General features: G+C 37.5%; 2 protein-coding genes across 5 annotated transcripts in view; one reads left to right on the top strand and one right to left on the bottom strand.

Moving 5' to 3' along the window:
• Positions 1-2,218, top strand: part of LOC108698048 (protein FAM184B) — a 45,800-nt gene extending 43,582 nt beyond the window's left edge. For both annotated transcript variants that reach the window (XM_041588192.1, XM_018228872.2), the window contains exons 13-14: positions 952-1,148; positions 1,962-2,218. In XM_041588192.1, the coding sequence (XP_041444126.1) occupies positions 952-1,148; positions 1,962-2,052 (288 nt within the window). In that variant the 3' untranslated portion in view covers positions 2,053-2,218. The remainder of the gene's footprint in view (positions 1-951; positions 1,149-1,961) is intronic.
• Positions 2,219-5,866: 3,648 nt separating this feature from the next.
• LOC108719589 overlaps positions 5,867-19,494 on the bottom strand; it is a 100,499-nt gene continuing 86,871 nt past the window's right edge. For 2 of the 3 annotated variants that reach the window (XM_041588175.1, XM_041588176.1), the window contains exons 18-23: positions 14,523-14,624; positions 11,633-11,760; positions 9,276-9,414; positions 7,739-7,818; positions 6,182-6,320; positions 5,867-6,098 (exon numbers count right to left, since the gene is read on the bottom strand). In XM_041588175.1, the coding sequence (XP_041444109.1) occupies positions 6,075-6,098; positions 6,182-6,320; positions 7,739-7,818; positions 9,276-9,414; positions 11,633-11,760; positions 14,523-14,624 (612 nt within the window). In that variant the 3' untranslated portion in view covers positions 5,867-6,074. The remainder of the gene's footprint in view (positions 6,099-6,181; positions 6,321-7,738; positions 7,819-9,275; positions 9,415-11,632; positions 11,761-14,522; positions 14,625-19,494) is intronic. The other variant, XM_041588181.1, reaches the window with a different exon arrangement.

The raw sequence follows: 19,494 nt of genomic DNA, 5'->3' as shown, positions 1-19,494 counted from the left end.
CAATTTCTGAACTATTATACTACATACAACTAAATGCAGCACCCAAAGAGGAATTAAAGGACTTAAAGGAGAGTACGGACTGTTGGGGTATGTGTATATATATATATATATATATATATCTATATATATATACATATATATATATATATATATATATATACATATAGTATCGAAATGCGCCCCAGCACTCTCAATAGTGTAGTCAGCGTTGACCTCGGTGCACGCTCCTGTGGGGGACCCCGTCACGTCCCCACTAGAAATATTCAGATAGAAGAATGAAGCAGCACATGATTCTTTGCAAAAGTGTATATTACAGATATAGCATCAATACAGCAACGTTTCGGGCAAGCTATATGCCCTTTGGCTTGATAAAGGTCATATAGCTTGCCCGAAACGTCGCTGTATTGATGCTATATCTGTAATTCATTCTTCTATCTGAATATATATATATACATAGATATATATATATATATATATACATATATATATATATATATATATATATATATATGTATATATATATATATATATATAATGAAAAAAGCTATTGAACAAAACAGGGTCTTGCAAAAAAAAAATATTAACACTTTATTTAAGCAACAGCTTTTTTTCATTTTTATTTATATATTCTGTTAGCACCAGGGCAATATCCCATTCAAGTTAGTGCAGAAGGCATCTAATGTTGTATATATATATATTTATATATATATATATATATATATATATATATATATATATATATATATATTATATACTGTATATATAATAAATATATATTAGCACTAATATACTGGAGTATTACACCAATAATCAGTGGTGGTAACCCATAGCTCTTGGCTGAAATGCCAACATGACTTAAGCTTGGCTCTTGCCTCAGAAAGTAAATAATAAAGTATAAATGAATCTAAGCATTAATAGTGTTTAAGCTGATTATGTATTTATTGAAAACAGAAAAAAAAGATCAGTGAAGTACCCACTCGTGTTACCAGTGTTCCAAACCTGGCCGATTATGAGAAATCTTTTTCGGAAATATCATCCAAGAAAGGAATCAACCCCATGAGAAGCTCCCAAAGTTTAGATCAAAGTGTGAAACCTGGCTACCCCTTCAAACACCCATCTCTTCTACTAGATGTCATCCGGCCAAACAGGTAACTTACCCTCACATTTCGGGGGCTTCAAAAAAGAAATGTAACCATTTAGATCAAATGTTCTAACTCCTACACTTATTTCTCTCTTTCCATGCTGGTAGAGAAGGAAATATGGGGATGAATAAATAAGCTGGCAGTTACATAGTTGTTATGGCTAATTATTACCTTGTTGATTAAACATGAACTGTATCTGAGCAGTAGTGTTAAGTTAACCCTACCTTCTGGCAAATTTTCAAGGCCCCATTAGGTCTATGACACAGTGTTTTAATCACCTCATTTCTGAGTGCTACTAAAGGCTCCAGAGCCGCAGTACTTCTCATTCATTTCAGTAGAATGTCATCTTGCCATATGGGTTGAGTTGGGCTGTTTTTATTGACAAGATGTGGCCTATGCCACTTCCCTTATTCTCAGCCACACACCAGCTAGATTCTGTTTTAATTTGTGAATTTTTTCTGTTGTTTAAATTCCATAGTCTTATAGCATTATAAATGTCATAGTTTAATAATAATTATTTATAAATTGAGTACTGGTGAACTGCAGTAAGTAATGTACACACAGATCAGGATCGCCATCAGGATTTCACATTTTGTTACACCATTTCCATTTTTAAATCCTGCCTCTAGATGGTGCTAGAGTGCAATTTCTTCAGTTACATTGCTTCTGATGGACTAAGGCCATTTCATTCTAGCACCATCTAGAGGCAGGATTTAGCACTAAAAATATGACCTGGTGCGACAAAATGTGAAATCCCAGCAGCTTCATCTTTATATACCTGGAAAACTGCAATTACATTTTCCTGATGTTGTTTTTAAGGAGGAATCCTGGAGGTGTACCGGCAAAGAGAGAAACAAAGGAACAAGAGTCCAAGAGGCCAGAATGGCTTGCCAAATACTTTTCTTTCTGAGAGCAGGGTAAATGGAAATAGTGAAATGATGAAGCTGTCTCATACTCTATGCACATATTGCTGTGTGGATTGTGCTCTTATGTAAAATAAAACACCAAGTATTGTTTACATTTAATTCTTTTGGATTGCTGCTAAACGCTTCCTGTGAATAAAGGCTGTGTTGGTGGTTTCTGTATTTGTGTTTTATTTAAACAAGGCGAAGAAGAAAGGCAGGGCCGACCGGCACTCAAACGGACCCACAGAACCAGAGAAATTCAATTGAAAGAATATTTTATGTATACAAAGTTAAAAATATAAATTTGCATCTCCATCCACCCTACGCGTTTCGCACCCACTCAGGGCGCTTAGTCATGGGCTAAAATAGCGAAAAAATTGAATGCCACAATAACCACTGACTTTAATTATAATATATATACAGTACACATACATGTAGTCGCTTTATCCTTATTTTTGGAGATTTGGAAATGACCACCCTACTCTCAGTATAAATACTTATTAACCATCAATATATAGAAACTAGAAATGGGCCAGCCTACTGCATATGCTTTTTCATATAGCCCAGGGGCCAAGACTGTAGGAAGAGCTATGTTTTTAAAAAATGATTGCTGCAACTTGCCCACCTGCATTAAAATTCAGAACTTGGGGGGGGGGCACATTCCACCTGGCCCCTCAATCATAGGCCATATACATATCCAGGATGCTCAGGCCTGGGTTTTCCCGTAATTTGGATCTTCATACTTTTAAGTCTACTTAAAAAATCATGTAAACATTAAATAAGCAGAATAGACTGGATTTGCTTCCAATAAGGATTAATTATGGACTCCGTGACTAAGCACCCTGAGGAGTGTGAAACGCGTAGGGTGGATGGAGATGCAGCTATATTTTTAACTTTTCTACCAATAAAATTATTTTTTAACTGAATATCTCTGGTCCTGTGGATCCATTTGAGTGCCGGTCAGCTCTGCTTCCTTATTCTCTCCCGTCTCACAAGTGGTCAGGGTCGGACTGGGGGGCTTGGGGATACTGACCCAGGGCCCCCCTCCGGCCCCCGCTGCCACTCCGAACATGCAGCATCACGTACAGCACACGCACGATGTGCAGGGTACCTGGGTGTGCGCATGGCGCCGCGCTACTGCACACGCACGCAGCGCAGCATTTGTGCGAATGCCCAAAATTAATTTTACAGCGCCCAACAAAGTGGGGTGGCGCCACGCCACTAAGCAGAGGATCTGGTCCATTGGGGCCCACAAAAGCCCGGGGCCCACTGGGCTTTTTCCTGGTTTCCCGCCGGCCCAGTCTGACACTGTAAGTGATCTAGTATTTATGCAAATGCAGGTATTTACAGAAACAGTGGTTTTTAATTACAAAGTTATGGTCACAAATTGGTAAGCCACCATGCCAAGTTAAGGTAAACCTCATATGGTGGTCCCTAACTATTTCCCTCCAGTTATAGTATTCAAAGGCTGGCACCTCACTGCATGGAGGATTAACCCTGTGGAACCAATGCTGTGGTCTTGGCAATCTCTATCTTCTAAAAACTAATGGGAGAGGGGGGTCTCCTCACCTACTGTAGGTATTGGTTTCAGTCAGAGGACTGAAACCAATGCTTAGTTCAGGAGACACTTATCCCAAGAAATGCTACCATGCCAGACTTTGAATACTATGATTAAAGGTAATTAATTCTGCTTTCTGTGGCTCTGTGATTTATAGGTATAATGTTTATATATTCTTTATTAAATACAGTTACCTTTATCATGTGGCCCCCAGAGCTTTACTGCTACTACGCAAGCAACCCCTAGTCATTAACTGTCCAGCTACACAGTGTGGTTGTGGCCATAGGAACATTTTCCTGAGAACTACACTATTGAATAATGAAAGTATGAAATAAGGGAAAATTGTATCATACTTACAGTGATTTTCATTTCCTGGACAACTCCATGTCATATTCACTGGAATAGCCCAGCCCCACTGCTCCCATCAGAAGGATCCTCCCAAAAGCTTTAAAAAGCCCAACCCCACCCACAGTCTGGCATCTAGTGACAAATGTCTAGAAACCACAGGAAAAAGGGGTGGGAATCCAATGACATGGAGTTGTCCAGGATAGGAAAATCATTTTTTAAATAAATAATTACATTTTTTATAAAACATATTTCCATTTTCTCTGTAATATAAACACAGTACCTTGTACTTGATCCCAAATAAGATATAATTAATCCTTGGAGGCAGAACAATCCTATTAGGTTAAATTAATGATTTTAATGATTTTTTTATTTTATTTGATTTAAGGTATGACAATGCAAATTGCAGAAATAACCCTTATCCGGAAAACCCCAGGTCCTAAGGCTAGGGTAACATGGGGCCGAAATTAGCAGGCAGATTTCAACCCCTCACCGCAATCAGTATCCTTCTTTTGCGTCCAGAACCCTAGGGGCAGATTTACTAAGGTTAGAATGGTAAAGTCGAATCTTGAATAATTTGACGGTCAAAAGTCGAGGATTTTTTTGAGGAAAACTCGATTCAAATTTGATTCAAATTCAATTGGAGTTTTTGGGTCAGGACTATTCGATCCCATTTTAGATGTTATAATTTTTTTCATAAATAAAATTATATCTTTTATAAATAACCCACCTAGGGTCAGATTTACATAGGGTCGAATATCGAGGGTAATTAACCCTCAATATTCTACTGCCAAATGTAAATCCTTCGACTTCGAATATCGAAGTCGAAGGATTTAGCGCTATTCCTACAATCGAATGATCAAAGGAATAATCGAACGATCGATTTTCCTTCGATCAGAAAATTGTTAGGAAGCCTATGGGGACCTTCCGAATAGTCGAATGGTCGAATAGTCAAACAATTTTTAGTTCGAAACGTTCGATTTGAAGTCAAAGTCGTAGTCAAAGGTCGAAGTAGCCTATTCGATGGTCGAAGTAGCCATATTCGACCATTCGAAATTTGAAGTATTTTTTCTTCTATTCCTTCACTCGAGCTAAGTAAATGGGCCCCCTAGTGTCAGCTCTGGCACTAACACATTTGGCGGATTTTGAAGAAGAAAAGCATGTTCGTCCCGTAGCCAACACAAGGATTCCGGACCCAAAAGAAGGCGAATACTCCTGCGGTGAACAGCTGAAATTTCAGCAGGCTGATTTTGACCCTTGTGGTCCTAGCCTTAACATTCTGGATAACAAGTCCCAGACCTGTGTTATGAAAGATAGGTAATTTGTTAATTTCATTGGTATTTAGGGTCAACCATCTTGTTATAGAGGTGGAATTCCCTTAAATTATAAAAAATTATAAAAAATAAACAATACTCCCATTTTCTCAGATAAATCACAGGGGAAGCGTATTAGTATTGCTACTATTCAAAAAAAATCCTAGTAATTAATAGAGAAATTGGGATAGGGAAAAAAAATACTGTGCAACTCACATTTAGGGGCACATTTACTATTGGTCGAATATCGAGGGTTAATTAACCCTCGATATTCGACTATCGAAGTAAAATCCTTCGATCGATCAAACGATTCAAAGGATTTTAATCCATTGATTGAACGATTTTCCGTTGATCAGAAATTGCTAAGAAAGCTTATGGGGAAGGTCCCCATAGGCTAACATTGGTGCTCAGTAGGCTTTAGTTGGTGAAGTAGGTAGTCCAAGTCTTTTTTAAAGAGACAGTACTTCAACTATCGAATAGTCGAATAATCGAACGATTTTTAGTACGAATTGTTCGATTCAAAGTCGTAGTCGAAGGTCGAAGTAGCCAATCCGATGGTTGAAGTAGCCAAAAGAAAGCTTCGAAGTTCGAAGTTTTTTTCATTCGAATCCTTCACTTGAGCTTAGTAAATGTGCCCCTTAGTGTGAGCACTTAGCGACTTTTATATTTATATTAGCTACTACGTTATTAAGCATCAAATGGCTGTTAAAATAAAGCATAAAAAGATATTAGAGCACATTTACATATATGTCTTGTTTTTTCTTAATTTCTGTGCTCAGATCTGGAGTCATTCTTTGTACCCCTGCAGTGATTACATTGAATATGGAACCGAAACCTAAGAAGAAGAAGAAGCAGAAAGATTAACAGAATTGTTTATGGGAGTAAGGATTTCAAATCAATATTTTTGAATTTATTTACCAATGTCTTCACATTAGACAATGCCTGAGCTACTCCATCCTTTCCATTTTTAGAGATTGATTTTAATCTTAAAATTAAAATGTTCCACATCTGTGGGAGTCCGTTTTTTGCTGTTAAATGACTGGATATGCTTTTCCATCTTTAAAAAAAATGTGAACAAATACTTGATCACAACTGAATTAAAATGTGCAGTCACCAAAAACTAACTTTCAACGTACACCAGTCAGATTTAAATCGGCTCAGTTCAGAGGTGAAAGGGGTTGTTCACCTTAAAATTAAAATTTAGTATGATGTAAGAGTGATATTCTCAGACATTTTGCAATTGGTTTTCATTTTTTATTATTTGTATTTTTTTAGTTATTTATCTTTTTATTCAGCAGCTCTTCAATTTGCAATTTCAGCTACCTGGTTGCTAGGGTCCAATTTTCCATAGCAACCATGCATTGATATGAATAAGAGACTGGAATATGAATAGGAGAGGGGCTTAATAGAAAGAAGAGTAGTAAAAATTAGCAAGGACAATACATTTGTAGCCTTACAAAGAATTTGTTTTTAGATGGGCTCAGTGAACCCATTTGAAAGCTGGAAAGAGTCAGAAGAAGAAGAAGGCAAATACTTAAAAAACTATACAAAAGAATATAACATATATAACATACTAAAAGTTAACTTAAAGGTGAATCAGCCCTTTAAGTTGTAAAACAGAGGAGAGAAAGGCGGTAGGCACTACAAATTGAGAATAAAGAGCTTCAAATTTTGTTTCACAAATCAACTTCCAATTATATATTGGATTCTCTGAGAATGATGTATGCCTTTATTAGTTCTGTATAAACATATGTTGGGGCCCCTACGGGTTAATCTGCCCTGCAGCTTTAAGGCCCCCACCCTTTTCTTAGTGTGATCTGCCAGGAGAGGTGTGACAGCTTCCTGCTGCACTGCTATAGTTATACTAGGGCAGACTTGTCATAGTCTCTCTAGGAGAGAAAGGCAGAGAGGTGAGAGAGAAAGAGCAGCTGAAGCTCCAACAAGGATTTGCAGTAAGGGAGTAGCTTCCCAGAGGCTTTATGTGTTGCCTCCAGTCAGGGACCTCAGTGAAGAGGGACTGTAGGGTAGAAGCTGCTTTCCTGACAACTTCCAGGAGGGAATATGTGTGAATACTGCATTTGCCTCATGGAGGCCCTTCCTCATCAAAATGCTTAATGCCTGCAGCTCTGTGTGAGTTTTGTGCTATTGCCTCATCTCCTGCGTGAGTAACAAACCTGTGGTCACTTACCTCGTGCATAGTTAATAAACCGTTCTTGTTTGTACCATAAGAACCTCCTGGCGCCCATCTTTTGTATGTTTGTATGCACAGGAGCCTGGGGGATGTAGTTGCACTACACCATAGAGGGAACACTTCCACATGGCGAAGGCCCTGACCCTGTTGTGTCGCAGTGTAACCCATGCTTCTACTGCTAGCTGGACAGTTTAACTATTTGTGTGCTATGCAGCCCAAATGGGTGTTCCACATATAAGAAGACAGTTATATGTGGCATTGAAAAGGCACCTTGCAAGACTTACCTTTTGTCATGAAGGACTGATAACTCATCCGTCAAATGATCAGCTATTCTCAATATAGCAATTCTAATGTTTTCTTTCACCTAGTGGAAGCACAAATTACAATATTAAGGGGTATATTTATCATATGTGAAAAACATATTCATCATTGCATTTTTCTGGGCTGCCCGACATTTGTTGATGTTGATGGGCAACTGCCCATCAATATGCCTGGATAGTGCCTCCCAAACCACTCTAGTAATATTCGTAAAGTCTCACATTTAAGAGTTGTAAACAGTAGGAAAACTTGCATATTTTTTAACACTGGAGGTCCCATCTTTGATAATGAAGAATTAGCTCCCTTTGGCCAGTGGCGGAAATACCAGGGGAGTAGGGGGTGTGAGCGGGCCAGGGCCCGCACCCCCTCAGGGCCCCCCAGCAGTCCGCGCGCCACAACAAATGAGGCCAAATGCGGCCGTATGGAGGGGGTGGGGCCCGGCTGCGCGTCACGCACCAGGGCCCGCCACCCTCTAGGATCGCTACTGCCTTTGGCTGCACTTTTTCTGCACGTTTCTGCACGTGTACAGTTGTACTCTGCCTGGTAACTATGGGCCACCTAGCATATCCTAGGCAATGGGACACTAGGCTTTCTTATACGATGAATAATAAGTGAAGAATAGAGCTGATGCTAACAGCAGTGGCGGTTGTGAGACCCCTAGGCTACACAGGGCCCCAGGCACGTGCCAGTGACATAACTGGCATACGCTGAAGCCGACCCTGCATAGAGAGCTTGGATGCTCACAGACCCGTTTCTGAGGAAGGAGCCGCCTGAGGCTCCCCCCAGTTTTTTCCTTTTGTGAGTATGTGACTCCATTTAATGATAACACAATTGTCAACTTTAAATGTAATTGTATTTCCTTGCTTAGTTAGCTTTTTCCCAGACAACACTTTCAAGAGCTGGGACATATAGGACAGGTATCTTTCTGTTTTGGAGACAGGAATCCTTCCCCCACTCCCTCTGAAACCATAAATTGCCCATTAGCTGCAATTATTTCTGCTTCACCATTTTTTATTTGTTCCTGGATAAAAGTGGAATCAAATTATTCATATTTTTCTTTTGATGATATACAAAGCCCCAATAGTTGTGAAATACAGTTTTGCCAGTAGTGATGGGCGAATTTGCGCCGTTTCGCGGAAAAATTTGCGAAATTCTCGAAACAGTGAAAAATTCGCAAAACGGCGCCGGCGTCTGTTTTTTCGGAAATTTTGTTTTTTCGCCGGCAAATTTTTGCTGCGAATGTTCAAGGGAGTTTCGCAAATTTATTCGCTGCCGCCGAAACGCGCAAATTCGCCGCAAATTTGCGCCTGGTGAATAAATTCGTCCATCACTATTTGCCAGTTCCCTTAAATACATAAGCATAAATCCATATGGTTTCCAAAAAAACTTCTATTGCTCTTTAATATTTTAATGACATTAGTAGCCTTAAGCCATGGTATTACAAATTACAGGAAGACTTCTTATCTGGAAAACTCAGCTCTTGAAGAACTTCAAAACAACTACCTCTTTCTTTGCATGCTCCAGCTGCTTCAGTTTATATGCAGGTTCCAGAATGTTCTCTGTTAAACTTTTCTTTTTGCTTTTCTCCCAGCATTCACTGATTTTTTTTACAACTAACGCATTCCTCTGCTTTCCTTTATACCTATATATGACATACACAAATATTTACAAATATACTATTTCTGTATTCTAACATTCGACTTGTTGACTTTGTTACTATAAATTGTCTGTAAATGTTTCATGACAACATGCCCACAGTTCTAGGCCACAGTTTAAGGGCTAATTCACAAAATAATGCACATTGTTTCTGGTCAACTGAAAAACAAAAATAGTGGTTCTACTGTATGTAAATACTGTATGTAAATTATTTTATTTTAGTGGTAACAAAGTTCAATCAACGTTAACATTAAAGTTTTAACCCCAAACTCTCAAAATGTTGACTTTTATTTATTAATTATTAAGTGCAAAAAACTTGAAAAACCTAAATGTAGACATTTGTCATATAAAAGCTGCTTAGTTCATGTAGAAATCAATGGGAGTTGTCCTGAGCAGAATTTACAGTAGGTCAAATTTTAGGTTAAGTATTTCATATTTTTTTTGAAAGTTGGTAGCCTCATTTAAAAAAATTAGAGAGTAGTAGTAGTCATTTTACTGCGTTCCAGTTATTTTCACATTTTTAGTTGATCATGTTTTTTAGATTTATAATAAATAAATATGTGCACATTTGAGTTTGGTGAATTTTTTTGTATTAAAAATGGAAAATTCAAATTTTGAAGTATGCCTCCCTGTGGGAATGTAATAAAAAAGGTTCAAAAATAAATTAATTGCATGAACAGTTTTTTCAATACAGATTTTGTGAACTAATTAACTAATTAACAATCATAGCTGCAAGTGGAAGAAATATTGCAAATTTTATTGTCTGCAATAAAAGCTTTTACTGAAAAAGTTATTATTGCACCAAAACAGTACACCATCTTCAACCACACCTTAAAAGTGCATTATTTGCAAATAAACTGTGCAATGCAATTACTGTCTGAGGAAGAATAATACATTGCAAAATGTAGATTTTTATTTTGATTTATGGAAAAGAAGTAATTCTGTTTGACCTTTATTAAAAGTCTAATAACAGGGCATACCTGTTTACATGCAGACTAATATTTAGCATATCATAGATGCATCTACTCTTTAAAGGGATACTGTCATGGAAAAACATGTTTTTTCCAAAACACATCAGTTAATAGTGCTGCTCCAGCAGAATTCTGCACTGAAATCCATTTCTCAAAAGAGCAAAGAGATTTTTTTATATTCAATTTTGAAATCTGACATGGGGCTAGACATTTTGTCAGTTTCCCAGTTGCCCCAGTCATGTGACTTGTGCCTGCAATCTGGCAGGCTGTTATTTCTCCTACTTAATGTAAGTGAATCAGTCTCAATGGGACTTTTACTATTGAGTGCTGTTCTTAGATCTTCCAGGGAGCTGTTATCTTGTGTTAGGGAGCTGTTATCTTGTTACCTTCCCATTGTTCTGTTGTTAGGCTGCTGAGAGGGGAAAGGGAGGGGGTGATATCACTCCAACTTGCAGTACAGCAGTAAAGAGTGATTGAAGTTTATCAGAGCACAAGTCACATGACTGGGGGCAGCTGGGAAATTGACAATATGTCTAGCCCCATGTCAGATTTCAAAATTGAATATAACAAAATCTGTTTGCTCTTTTGAAAAATGGATTTCAGTGCAGAATTCTGCTGGAGCAGCACTATTAACTGATGCATTTTGAAAAAAACATGTTTTCCGATGACAGTATCCATTTAAGTCTGTGTAATTAGAATTAATAATGGTATTATTTTTTGTTATTTTGGAATGAGCTCTCCATATATACTTTTAGGGGGTTATTTACTAATCCACAAATGTATATCACAAATTTATCTAGTCAGGTTTTGGGGCAAAAACTTGACTATTTCATGGGGAAAAAAAGATTTATTAAACCCCGATGCTAGAAAAAGCCAGAATCCTGTCAAGGTCATGTATAAGTCAATGGGAATAGCCCCTATCCAAGTTGAAAGTTATCATATTTTGCACTGGGTTTAGCCCAATAATCTGATATTTTCAGGGTTCGGCCAAAAACCCGAAAAAAAATCGAGTGATTCTGGAAAAAAGTCAGAAAAAACCCCCATACGATTTGTTTTTCGATTGATCAGGTTGTTTCTAGTTATTTTATTAATAAATAAGGCAAAATTGGGCATGGGAGTTTGCTCGAGCTTTTTAAAATTAAATTATGAGATAAATTCAGGTTTTAGTAAATAACCCCCTTAGAGTTTGAAATTAGGAAGAGGACAACATCAAAAAATAAAGGAAAACATTACCAGTTTAGAGCCTCTGTTAAGGAGTCTTCTATGGTTTCTTTCACAAATGCTTCAGAATTAATATGTTCCAGTTCATTATATTCAAACACCTCTTTTAGTTCTCTAGTAAGGAGTTCAGTGAGTCCTTGCTGCCATATACACAAAATAGAGAATATATTGTAAGCAATATGTAAATAACAGAAAAGCTTGCAAAGACTAGATACTTCATAGTAGAAATTTAGTGTTTATATAGGATCCATAAAAATAAGGCTACTTGGGAGTTAGAAAATGTTCCTGTAAACCTTTATTTGAATTCAAGTGAGAAGTCATATCACAGTACAGTTGTTGTACCTCTCAACAACCATTTTTTGCAGCAAGAATAATGAACAGACTGTACGTAGGACTATGGAGAATGTGGCCCTTTTATGTTTTATGGGAGATTTCTAAAAAAAAAAAAAGAAACTTACATTCATATATGGTCCCCACCAGAGTCAGTATCTAATTGAGGCTTGGCTGTCATCCTGGGCTGTAGGTGGTTTTAAGAAGGAGCAGAGCCCCTCCTCAGGTGTGTAAGTGACCTGACTTTCCCATAAACATTTAAATATTAAAAATGGCAAAATGCTAGGGACCCCTAATGAAATAGCAAAGTTTTTTTTCAGGCCGGTTCTCTTATTACGTGAAAACTGCACCGGCATGTGGAATAAACTGTCAAAGCACTGTGCTTGCTCTTTACTTAACTGTTTTCCTTGCATTACCAGGCATCCCTTACATAAATACCTGTTCACACATTCACAGCAGAGTAAACTGGTGAAGATCTAAGATGAGAACTAAAGCCTAACTAAAGAAGTAGCTAGAAAAGTTGTACATTATGTTTTTAGCTTCTGTACCAGCCCAAGTCAACCACAGCCCTTTAGCAGTAAAGATCTGTGTCTCCAAAGATGCCCCAGTAGCTCCCCATCTTCTTTTCTGCTGATTCACTGCACATGCTCTGTGCTGCTGTCACTTACTGAGCTTAGGGACCCACTCACAATATACAGTACACAAACATAGAAATGTCACAATATAAGGCTGATTAGTAATTAATACAGATACTTACTACATGGCAGCACAGAAACCACTTTCCAAGATGGTAACCCCCTGTGACAAGTTTGAAGTCCTGGATCATTGCTGCTATTGACAAGCTCAAACGTTAGGCTGGTGCCATTAGGCCAGTATATAAAATATGGTATTTTTAGCCATACTTATTTTTAGGGTTTAGTTCTCCTTTAAAGTAAGGAAATGCCAGCCCTTGTGATTTTCCACGCACCCAAGCAAAAACCTAGCAATCTTTTTCACTAGGGGGGTACATAACATTTGGCAACCCCTCAGTGAAAGACACAACATTTCCTTTAAATTTTCCATTAAAGCCAATAAAACCCAAGTGTTCTTTAAAGTCCAATAAAAGAATCCTCTTACTGTATGTCTCTATATGCTGATTATATATTCATGACATTTACAATAAGCAATTAACACTGATACATTAAGTATAAAAATTTACTTTCTTCTTTCAAATAACAAATACCACCTGGGTTAAAGAATGGTATGTTGAGACTCTCCTTATTATATACTTGAGGCAGCATTCTCATCGGAACTTTCTTACTATCTCATCCAGCTGCATTCATGATTTGTTTCATTTTTCTCTCTTTTACCTATACAGGTATGGGATCTGTTATCTGGAAACCCAGAAAGCTCTGAATTATGGGAAGGCCATCTCCTATAGACCCTATTTTAATCAAATAATTAAAATTTACAAACAAATATCCGTTTTCTCTGTAATAATAAAACAGTAACTTGTACTTGATCCAAACTAAGATATAATTAATCCTTATTGGAGGTAAAAAAAAAAAATCCTGTTGGCTTTAAGTAATGTTAAAATTGTTTTAGTAAATTTAAGGTATGGAGATGCCAGTTACAGAAACACTCCTTATCCAGAAAACCCCAGGTCCAGAGCATTCTGGATAACGGGTCACATACCCAAATAAAAGTGAATGAAAGTTAAAACACACAAGAGGTAAAAAGTGAATCAGCTAAACAATGTCAGGCAATATTATACATATTCATACCTTTAGGTTGTAACGTTCTTAATTTTCATATGCAAAATGTCTCATGTTTTAATTTCTCTTCCCTCTAAAACTTTTTCTAAAATTTGCAATCTAACTTGTGAGGCGTTACTGCCTTAGTCTGCAAAATTCGGAGCACCAGGTATATACCTCTTGTGTAGCAAGAATTTATGTACTGTATATATATATTCATGATAAATTCAGAGGAGCCAAAAAAGAGGGTTTCAATTGTATAACAGACACCTCTGATCACTGACTGAAGCAAATTTCCTCACTCAGGCCGGTTTATCAATTTTCAAGTTTGAGTTTGTGAAAAAATGGACCAAAGACAAACTCTAATATTATAAAATTACCCCCATGGTCTTAGAAAATATGTCAAACCTCATGTTTCTTGGAAGTTTCCTGTGTTTATATATCCAGCTTGTGCATTCAATTGGTTGTGGTGTGGCAGAAAGCACATGGCAAGGACATAATTAATACATGGCTTAGAACTGATCTGGGGGAGGTTAATATCTCTTTTAAACATTTCCCATATTATGGTTGGCTCTGTAACATTTCACTCCAACATTTGACAGGCAAGAAGTGCAATAGACCAAGATGGCAGGATGCAATAAGACATACGCACTATAAAAGCTCACACGAGCTAATTAATGAATGCGCCATGGCTTCTAGACATGTAAAGAGTACAGTATTTATACAGGTACATTTCTAAAGTGGTCTGTTACCGCTAAGCATTTTATGCAAAATAGAAGTAATTTGTATTTTACTCCAAAACTTAAAATGATTATAGAATATATAAAAAATAGACTTACCTTGTAGCGGTCAAGTGGTTTTTGAATTTCTTGCATGAGAATCTTGAAAAATGTTTCTTTGTGAGATTCAAGATCACCAAAGATAATTTTAGATAATGTACCCTGCAAAAGTATATTTAGATATGTTATCTACTAAAGGTTGATATTACAATTATGTAATTCTTCTTACACAGAAGAACATACACATTGTGAAGCAGACAGTATATCAAAATATATGTGAAAAGTGAAAGTCGGGCCAAAGAGAAAAATTACACATAACATTTATGTCAAAAGTATAGAAGAAAATGGCTATTAGCTGTGAATTAATAACATTTATTTTGTGGTTTACTTAGGGGCAAAGTTACTTAAGGTCAGATATCGAGGGTTAATTAACCCTCGATATTCGAATGTCGAAGTTAAATCCTTCGACTTCGATTTAGCGCTATTAGTTCGATCGAACGATCAAAGGAATAATCGTTCGATCGAACGATTAAATCCTTCTAATCGAATGATTCGAAGGATTTTAACCCTTTCCCTGCCAGCCGTTTTGTCCTAGATGTGAACATCTACTGCCAAGCAGTTTTTATATATTTTGCACTCTTTCACTTTAAGGGCCTTTCCTGGGGGGCCTTTTAGTTTACCCAGGAAAAAAATATATTGTTTTTTTTTCAGGACAACCTGAAAAATATAGGCTTCTAAGTGTCTAATAAAATGAAAAAAAATCATGTTTCACAAAGAACAATCACATATATCAGAAACATCAGTTATTTTATGTACAAGAACACATCCGATTTGGAAAGGTCTATGTCTCCTGAACACGGCAATACCAAATATATATAGTTTTATGGAGATTTCTCACTTGTATAGCTCAAAATCTACAAGCAGTACACAACCAAATTTCCAAAGCACCGCTCCCCAGACTGCATACTTCTGATTTCAAGGTCAAACATTCCACTAACAGTAGGTTTACCCTAGAAAACTACCCATTATTAGAAAGAACAGATTCTGGTGAATCAAAAATGGGTAAATATATCTTTGTACTCCAAACTACCAAGTTGCATAAGTTATAATGTTTTATAGAAATTGGTGAATTTTTTGAAAAATTACCTCAAAGCTTCCACTCTACAGCATCATATCTCCCAGAAATCATTAGGTATCAATGTAAAACACCCAAATATGAAAGCCTGAGGTCCACTGAACATTTTGATTTCCAATATGTATAGGTGTAGCCAAGCATGTGGTATATAGGGGTCCTAAAATGTAGACACCTCATTTGAGCTATCAGTTCTGTAATTCCAGATACTGCAAAATCAACACATTTACATAGTTTGGGGGGGGGGCAAAGTTAGAAAAAAGTAAGTTCATCCCAGAAAACCATATATTTTCGGAAAGCACACATTCCCCCGAATCCAAATTGGGTATGCATGTCTTTCTACTCCAAAGCACCAAGCCGCAAACCCTTCCTAAATTTGGCAATTTTGGTGCCATTTTCTAAAATCACCTCAAAATTTCTACCTTGCAGCATCGTATTTCCCACATACTTTTAGGTATCAAGAGAAATCACCCCAAATATGAAAGCTTAGGGTCCTCTGAACAGTTTGATGCCCAATATGTATAGGTGTACCCAAGCACGTGGCATATAGGGGCCCCAAAAGGAAGAACCCCATATGGTCTGTCATTTCAGGTACTGCAAAATCAACACATTTACATAGTTGTGGGGGGGCAAAGGTAGAAAAAAGTAAGTTCATCCCAGAAAACCATATATTTTCGGAAAGTACACATTCCTACGAATCTAATTTGGGTATGCATGTCTTTGTACTACAAAGTACCATGCCGCAAACCATTCCCAAATTTGGTGATTTTGGCGACTATTCCAAAAATCACCTCAAAATTTCTACCCTGCAGCATCATATTTCTCACATACTTTTAGGTATCAAGATAAATCACCCCAAATATGAAAGCCTAGGGTCCTCTGAACACTTTGATACACAATATGTATAGGTGTACCCAAGCACGTGGCATATAGGGGCCCCAAAATGAAGACCCCCATATGGTCTGTCATTTCAGGTACTGCAAAATCAACAAATTTACATAGTTTTGTGGGGGGGCAAAAGTAGAAAAGGGTAAGTTCACCCTGGAAAACCACATATTTTCGGAAAGTACACATTCCCACGAATCTAAATTGGGTATGCATGTCTTTGTACTACAAAGTACCAAGCCGCAAATCATTCCTAAATTTGGTGATTTTGGTGATATTTCCAAAAATCACCTCAAAATTTCTACCCTGCAGCATCGTATTACACACATACTTTTAGGTATCAAGAGAAATCACCCCAAATATGAAAGCCTAGGGTCGTCTGAACAGTTTGATACACAATATGTATAGGTGTACCCAAGCACGTGGCATATAGGGGCCCCAAAATGAAGACCCCCTTATGGTCTGTCATTTCAGGTACTGCAAAATCAACACATATACATCGTTTTTGGGGGGCAAAGGTAGAAAAAAGTAAGTTCACCCCAGAAAACCATATATTTTCAGAAAGTACACATTCCCACAAACCCAAATTGGGTATGCATGTCCTTGTACTCCAAAGTACCAAGTCGCAAGCCTTTCCTAAATTTGGCGATAAAAGCAACGTTTTTTACATTTCTGAAAATCGCCTAAAAATATTGCAATTGGCCGCATTTATCTCACCCAATTTCTTGCATACAATTGTAAAACACCATAAATATTGATGCCAAGGGACTACTGTACAGTTTGATGCCCGATATGCATAGATATACCAAGGCAGCTGGCATGTGGGGACCCCAAATAAAAATAGTGCATATGAGTTTTCCCCAGCTGCCGATTCGCCTTCTGTGAACATAGACCATTGACTTCATATTATGTGCCTCAAGACCCTCCTAACAGCAAAGACCCCCCAAAACCATATATTTTTGGAAAGTACACATTCTGAAGAATCCAACAAAAATAAAGACGTCTTTCTACACCAAACTACCAAACTGTAAATCTTTTCTAAACTTAGAGGTTTTTACAACATTTCTGAAAATTGCCTAAAAATTCTGCAGTTTGCCGCATTTTTCTCACACAATGTTTTACGTACAAAGAAAAATCACCCTAAATATGGACGTCAGAAGTCTAATGAATAGTTTGATGCCTAATATGCATAGCTTTGCCAAAGTATGTGGTGTGTACAAAACCCAAATAAAAAACATGCATATGAATTTTCACGCTAGCCAACTCAGCTGCTGAAAACAGTACCCCGACTTTGCACTATGTGTTGTAAGACCCCCAAACTGTAAAAAGCCCCAGAACACCATATATTTTTGGAAAGTACATATTCTGACGGATCAAACTAAGTAAAATATATCTTTCTATACCAAAGCAACAAACAGCAAAACTATACTAAAGATACATAAGGAAAAATAATGCAGGGATAAAATTGCAATAAAACCACAAAAATTGTGTTAATCAATGAAATAACAAAATGACTGATCCAACAGCATTATTAGTGGCTAAAATCGATTACCCAACAGTCATGCTGCCAAAACAAAGGGTTTTTAGGGGTAAAAAAACACAAATTAGTAAAATGAAAAAGTAAAAAAATAAAAAAGCCCTCTTTGTCAGTTTTATGTTTATACACTTCTAAGTGGTGTGACAGTGTGTATATAAGTGTGAAATAAGTGCAAATAAGTGTACATAACTTTACAAAAAAAATAATAATAATAATCTTTACTAAAATGAGTGTGTAATTGTGTAACTGTATAGATACAAGTGTAGTGTGTGTGTAGTGTGTATTGTATAAAATAAAGGCCACTTACCGTTGCTGGAGCAGGAGGGATAGTCTGATGCTCTAGAAAGTTTCAGCAGCGTGTGTGCTAATGAGTCACTGCAGCCAGGAAGTGTGTGGGCGTCGCCAGAGAAGCAGAGAGAAGAAGGAAATGGAGGAGCTGGTAAGTTGCTTCTTTCTGCGATTTTAGGTCGGCTTGGCAGGCAAAGGGTTAATCCATCGATCGAACGAAATTTCTTCAATCAAAAAAAGCTTAGAAAGCCTATGGGGACCTTCCCCATAGGCTAACATTGACTTTGGTAGCTTTTAGGTGGAGAACTAGGGGGTCGAAGTTTTTTCTTAAAGAGACAGTACTTAGACTATCGAATGGTCGAATAGTCGAACGATTTTTAGTTCAAATCGTTCGAATCGAAGTCGAAGGTCATAGTCGAAGGTCAAAGTAGCCCATTCGTTGGCAGAAGTAGCCAAAAAAAACATTCGAAATTCAAAGTTGTTTTCCTCTGTTCCTTCACTCGAGCTAAGTACAGTAAATGGGCCCCTTATAGTTAAGTACAGATCAGTGTTTTGACTGCTTTAAGCACCATTCTGTTCTATTGGTGTAATGAACTGTTGCCCAGAGCCACTGGTCGTAGTGTTTGGAGTACAGACAAAGGTATAAGCAATAAGTATCTGCAGGACTCTATCTGCAACTATTAAGATAAGTTACCCCCTAGATTTGTTGCTCTGATGGAGATAGTTCAGAGAGATGGGGCTAATACCTACAGTAAGGGTCAAAAGTAAGGTTCAAAAGGAAGTCCCCTGCTGAACTTAAACTATTGGAAGAGAATGAGAAATTTTGCTGAGAGTTAAATCTCAAATATCTGAGAGAGCCATAATCCCAACTGAGCCTAAGAAATTTGTAAGAGTGTTATTGGTGTGGTAAGAGTCAACACTTACATCTGGACTGTGCTTTTACTGATGAGATTAAGACCCAGTCTGTAAAACGCGCCCGGGAGATCCCCTGATCTTCAACTGTTTTTGCCTAATCCTTGCTGGTACCTTATTTACGGACTTCTATCATTTCACGCTCTAACTTCCTGTTGGTTCTGAAGCAGAAAGCCCAGGGCTCCAAAAGGGCATCGATGAACAGTGGAATCCACAGGAGTGCTCTGTGCATCTGAGTGTACCCATGGCTTTTAAGGTTCCAACTGACTAATACGTTA

The sequence above is a fragment of the Xenopus laevis genome, chromosome 1L (genome assembly GCF_017654675.1).
Source record: "Xenopus laevis strain J_2021 chromosome 1L, Xenopus_laevis_v10.1, whole genome shotgun sequence".
Taxonomy (NCBI): Eukaryota; Metazoa; Chordata; class Amphibia; order Anura; family Pipidae; genus Xenopus; species Xenopus laevis.
This window is presented reverse-complemented; position numbering and strand designations above follow the sequence as displayed.